The 6,128-nt window shown below is 45.8% G+C and overlaps 1 protein-coding gene across 1 annotated transcript; it reads right to left on the reverse strand.

Annotated features, from left to right (window-relative positions):
• Positions 1-2,938: 2,938 nt before the first annotated feature.
• LOC123097774 (probable protein phosphatase 2C 32) lies at positions 2,939-4,978 on the reverse strand. Its single transcript, XM_044519597.1, has 3 exons — positions 4,410-4,978; positions 3,894-4,241; positions 2,939-3,612 (listed from the first exon to the last, which is right to left on the reverse strand). The coding sequence occupies exons 1-3, from the start codon at positions 4,866-4,868 to the stop codon at positions 3,262-3,264; spliced, it is 1,158 nt and encodes a 385-aa protein (XP_044375532.1). The 5' UTR covers positions 4,869-4,978; the 3' UTR covers positions 2,939-3,261.
• Positions 4,979-6,128: the final 1,150 nt, after the last annotated feature.

Here is a 6,128-nt window from a genome sequence, read left to right on the forward strand (position 1 = left end):
GGTGGCTTGGTCGGCACGGCTGCCGCGCCCGCCGGGGCCGGCGTAATGGGGAGAGCACTGTAGCTCCTTGGGACCAGCCGGCATGTGCCAGCCGGCTGGCCGGGTTGCGGCACCTAGCCGGGTTGCGCTGGGAAGCCGGCCAGGGCGTGCTAGATTGAGGGGCGTTGTTGGCCCCAATGTTTTTAAAAAAGACCCGGATTCCGTTGCCTGCCCGGGGCCTATCCCCCGACAAAGTTAATTGAGTGAAACTGGACAATGATGTGGTCTAATGTTTATGTGTTTCCACAGCATTCAAGAAGCATTCTGGGTGATCAGAACTGAATAAAATTTTCCTATGTGCATCATGTTGTCTTAAGTAGGCCCCTTCTGGTTCTGTTCTCATGGGTTGTGCCTTTTTGAGATCTATTGGGAAGTAAAACCGTCGGGCCTCAGACTGCAAGTTGGCGGGATGTACAAATTGTTTGGTTAGTTGTTCTTTCTTTTTTGTTGGGTGACTCAATACAGGATGGATGCTGGTAACCGTGTCAGATGGTTGATGTATGCATTCTCCCCCTTATTATTTTTCTGCTGTTTGAGTTTTCTGGAAGTTTCTCAACACGGTGTTTTTAACGAAGCAATTCGTGCAGTACATGCAGAAATTTGGTGGTTTTACCGCGACTTAACATACGACGAGCAGCGGTGTAAACATGCGTCTACAACTAAAATGCTCTATGAACACTGGTCAGGTATTTGACTGGCCTGCTTCCAAACGCAAGTACTTTGACTAACAACATTCTTGTGTCAGACACATACACGGCGATGTGCAAATCGGGCGAAATGTGTTTGCTGCTGCGACTACTACCATTAACTAACTTCAGGTTTACTGACTGATCGGTAGCTCCATCGTATTCAACGCGTATACCTTCATTTCATTATTGTAGTATCTCGAACACGCGTTTCGTTTCAAAGCACACGTTCTAGGTGTCGCTTCGTTGGGTCCGGAAGGAGCGTCGGTCAGGGACTCGGGGCAAAGTGGTGCCGCGTGCATCATCGAATGCATTTCGTTCTCAACTGCAAACCGGAAGCTGCACATTATATTCTGGTAAAAAGGGATCACTCGCACGTAGTAGCAATCATATGCGCTCACTGCTGGTTGTAGCGCGAGAAAAACAGTCCGATCGTGTTTTATAGTATGACCTCCTCTGAATTTTGACCGCCAGGTTAGATGACAGCTCCGGTTGGTGAAAGAAGATGCCAAGACCAGGATGGACACAAGGTCGACGAGGAAGCTTCCAAGCCGCGTCAGAGTACATATATTAGTTCCTGCAAGGGAGAGATCTTTCTGGCTTAGAGCATCTCAGAGGGATCACATTCCAAAGAGGCCCGTTTCGAAAAGAAAGAAAACATTCAAAAGAGGCACAGTTCATGGTCGCCTGATATCAGTCAGTACAAGGGTGTTGCAAGGGTGTCGACTGAGTAGCTGGAATAATTGATGTTATGGAACTAGCCCGCAAAATAAGTATTGTACTCCCTCCGTTCCATAATGTAAGACGTTTTTTTGACACTACACTAATGTCAAAAAATGTCCTATATTATGGGACAGAGGGAGTATTTCAGAGCGAATGCCCTGGTTCATTTACAGTATCAGTCTGCCAAGAGATATAAGTTGAGTCCCCTAAATATATGCAACACTATTTGAACCGGTGTTTATCATTTGTGGGTTTGAATTTTCAAACTATTTCTCCTCCAAGCCCTATAGTGTTCAGTTACAAGTATGTTTTCCTGTTAGAAAATGGAAGTTTTATTACCCCTGACATGTGCATCATAGATGCATATAGCCACAATTAACATGGTTTATTACAGGTCAAGACAAAATATATCAATAAAAAATTGAGACATGCCACACTTGGTATGATGAAGAATTTTGGTGCGACAAATCATTTCAAGACACATACACAGACCAAACTTGGTATGCACACCACCAAAACCTTTCAGAGTTTGCTTTTGACTGAACTTTTAGGCAGCAAATTGTTGGCTGAACTGAATGCAAGCAACTTTTTCCCCAAAACACACCATAGAACTCCCACAATGGGTTTGGAACTGATGTATTTCCGTTATTCAGTTAACGGAAAGGGGTTATGCCCGGTTTAAAAAAATCTCCCACAATTAACTCAATATCTCCTTTCTCTCTATTCTCCTCCAAACCAAGTCTAGTTTTGGAAACTTTTTTTAGGAAAGGCCAACATGACTAGTTTTATTGAATTAAAACATGCTTACATAGTCCCCGAGTTCCCTCATTAAGAAATCGGGAGGCTCGTCCAACCAACTAAAAGAGGACTTATTACAATAACTATGATTAGCTAGCACATGCGCTGCATTATTACATGATCGTAAGCAATGCTCAAAGATGACCTTTCCAATAGATGAACCGATATCTACGCATTCAGCAAATAAGGCTGCAGTTCCATCCCTCCATCTTGTTTGTCCAGAGTAGAAATTAATGACTTGAAGGGAATAGATTCCGATTCTATCCTATTAAATCAAAGGGAATTAGCTAATAGTAATCCATCTCTCATGGCCATTGCCTCCGTGGTGACAGCATCGGCTGCAATAGCAATGAATTTGCAGTGGGACGCAATAAAATTTCCCTTGTTGTCTCTGAGAATAGCTGCAGTTGCACCAATTCCCTCATGTGCAAAAAAAGCTGCGTCAACATTAAGTTTTGTGAATCTTGGGCCCGGTTTCCTCCATTTTGTTTCAGGCAAATTCAGTCATTCGGTTAGAGGAATTTGGAAATTCCTCACAACGGGCAGAACTGAAATTCCTCATGTGCAAAAAAAGTTGTGTCAACATTAAGTTTTGGAACCTTCTGCTCTATATTTGCAAATTATTTTGATGTGTCAGGCTGTCCGCTTCTTGACGAGTATAAATCACATGCACTTCAAGAGTGGAATATTGGTGAAAATAAGCAAAGAGGCAATCATGCTGAATCCATTTACCCAGTCAACCATGTACATACAACAATAGTCTCTTCTAGTATGAAGTGAGTACTAACCCCCGCCTTATTACATTAGAATCAAAGAATGAATGAATGGAAGTAAATTAAGTACATAAAGAATGGTATTCCGAAAAGAGTCGAATGCTTGCAAAATGGTGCAACCACACCTAAAATTTTGCTTGCAAATTAACATATGGGTATCAGTCTATCCTGCCCGGCCCGATACACCACTCTGTTAGCGCTACTTCCTACAGTTTGAGTCCAGTTCCTCCAGCAATGGCAAGTTAAGAAGAACCTGAGAACTTCTGCAATTGTATGATCAAAACACTGATGTCATCGGTAGACCCCCTGGAACCCGCGGTTTCGACAAGCCTTCTGCAGGCGGCCATGCGAGAAACCTTGTCATTGCCGATGCAGAGAGGCCTGGCGATGTCTATGGCTTCCTGGTTATCCACCTTATCCCACAAGCCATCAGAGGCAAGTACTAAGAATTCGCACTGTGGGTCAACAAGGAGTGTCCTGGTATCTGGATCAGCCACCACCCATTGCTTGAGGTGTGCATCACCGATGCCTCTTGACACTGCCAAGGAGCCCTGCACTCGCCATGTCCCTCGGTTGTTCACAACGAACCCGCCCTGAAAATTAATAGGATAGAGCACATAAGTCACAGAGAACTGAAATATTGCAAAACTTTGCTCATGATTACTCAAATTTTAGCTATCTATTCCATTGTATAAGCACAGGACAATTGCTATGTGCAACCAAACAACAAGAATTATCCACTAACTGTATACAATTACAGAATTTTATTATCAAACTGAAACAAGGTCTAGTTTATTTATCAAGTACACATCCTTCAAACTACAATTGTCACACAAATAATGAAACACATTCGAAGCATACAAGATCTACTTACCAGATTCTCAATTCTTTCCCTCTCATCCTCACGGGAGGCCCGGTGGTCAGAGGTGAGTGCCTCGGCCGTTCCTGCCCGGCTGAGGACAGCACGGCAATCTCCAGTGTTGGACACGGTGAGGCCGCCCTTTTGGAGCAATGCAGTGACACAGCATGCTCCCCCGCTCTCCTCCCTCTTGAGGAACTCTTCGTCCGTCCTCAGGTAACATTTCTTCACAGCCCCCTCAATTTCATCACTGTCACCACCTTCCACCTTCCTCACCTCCTCTGCCATGAACTTGGGCATATTTTGGGCAGCGAACTCTGCCGCGTTCTTTCCGCCGTGGCCATCGAATACAGCAAACAACGCCTGCAAAGTTGGGGGTAAACGAGAAGGTTTAGTACTACCTCTAACAATTTTATTTTAGACAAAACGGCAGAAATTTCCATCCCGGGTTCAGGTAAATCAAAAACATTTCGTAGAAGTTGTGCAAATAAATTCATGACAGAGAAGAGAAATTGCATCGATCGAGCTTACCACTTGGGGGTCTCCACCGAGCGCGACCTGGGCCACATGCCGGTCCTCCATCTCCACCCTTCTCCTCCCCCTCCCTCTCCGGCAGTAGGCGGCGAAGTCGTTGCCCTCCTCCTCCACCTCGTTGCTCGGATCCGACTCCACGGCGGCCACGGCCGCCGCCGCGGCAGCAGCGGCCGCGGCGCCGTCGACCGGCACCATGAGCGGCGCCGGCCGCCGCCTCTTGAGCACCGACCCGGCGGCGACGGAGGGGGCCGCAGAGGACGTCTTAGGCGACGGGGAGGCCTCCTCGCGGATCTGGGCGCGCAGCAGCCCGAAGGGCCGGAGCGGCGAGCCGGCGGTGGAGGGCGCCGGGGACGAGACGGAGACGGACTCGGGCGAGGCGGAGGCGGCCTTGCAGGAGAGCGGGCGGCGCGACGGAGAGAACACCGGCGAGCTGGGGATGGCGACGGAGCAGGACATGGCGAGGGCTTCTTCGGCCTTGGGAGACGGACGGGGTCTTGGCTGCGGCTCCTACGCCTCCTCGCTTTTCCTCGATTTGTGATTAGGTTTGGATGGGTCTGGGGCAAACGGCCGTTTGAACGGGCTTATATACGGTGGCCACTACGCGTCGCGGGCGGGGGGGAGGCGGTCCCGTGGGAACTGGACTGGCTTGGCCCTAGGGGCAATTCGCAATTGTGAACTGGACTGGAGGAGCATTGTTTTTTAATGTTTTTTCTGTTGCAGATGGAGTGGCACCGCTGGCACAAGTAGAAAGTTTGCTGGTGCAATTGTTGGGCAAGATTTCCTTCCTTGAAGAAACTAATAGTACTACTCCCTAGTGCCATAGTGAATCGTGAAATATTTCTAGCCAATTTTAGTTGTATTATGTATATGCCGTGGCGAACCAACATGTGGTTGCATGGTTAGCACGACAGTGGTATCCCAGCCCATTAGGGTTCAAATCCTAGTGCTTGCATTATTTCTGAATTTATTTCAGGATCTCTGGCCATGCACGTTTAGTGAGAGGAGACATTCCTGTCGACTACGGGTTGCCTGTGGTGACTTCGTCAATCTGAAGATGATATGCCGGCTCAGTCTCTCAGAGATGTTCATTGGGGTAGGGTATGCATGTGTGTTCATAGAGATAAGTGTATGCGTCTATATATAAGTGGTTGTGTTTGTATTGTGTTCTAAAAAGAAGATATATGTCCGTCCGTTGTCACAGGGTCAAATGCTTTTAACACAATATAAGAGATCATACGGGACAAAACTTGATGCAAAACAAATAGAGAAAACAAGTTTATATTTTGGTTATAAAATATATATTTTCGAGCTATTTCTTATAAACCAATAAAATAGGTATGTGCCCATGATTTATCTACTTTATTGGGTTGCCAAATATAAGAGATTCATTTATATTTATTTGCTTCCATATCATGAATTTATTACTATTTATTAGGTTACCAAAGATGTCTAATAGGTACCGTATTTTACCATAAAAACAAGTTATATGTGGACCGTGAATTTATTGTTACACCATAGATAATCTACTTTGATGAAAATCAAATGGGGATAAAAAAACCAGAAAAAAATTTGATGGAGGGTGGAAGATTGGGCGAAGGGGTGGTGGGGAGAAAACTTAGTCAAAGATGAAACCTTATATTAGCAGAGATAGAGATATTCTTTTGTAGATTAATGTAGTATTTATGTGTCGCGATATGCTTTCTCCGTTTTGAAATA

Source organism: Triticum aestivum, chromosome 4D (assembly GCF_018294505.1).
Source record: "Triticum aestivum cultivar Chinese Spring chromosome 4D, IWGSC CS RefSeq v2.1, whole genome shotgun sequence".
In the NCBI taxonomy this organism is placed as follows: domain Eukaryota; kingdom Viridiplantae; phylum Streptophyta; class Magnoliopsida; order Poales; family Poaceae; genus Triticum; species Triticum aestivum.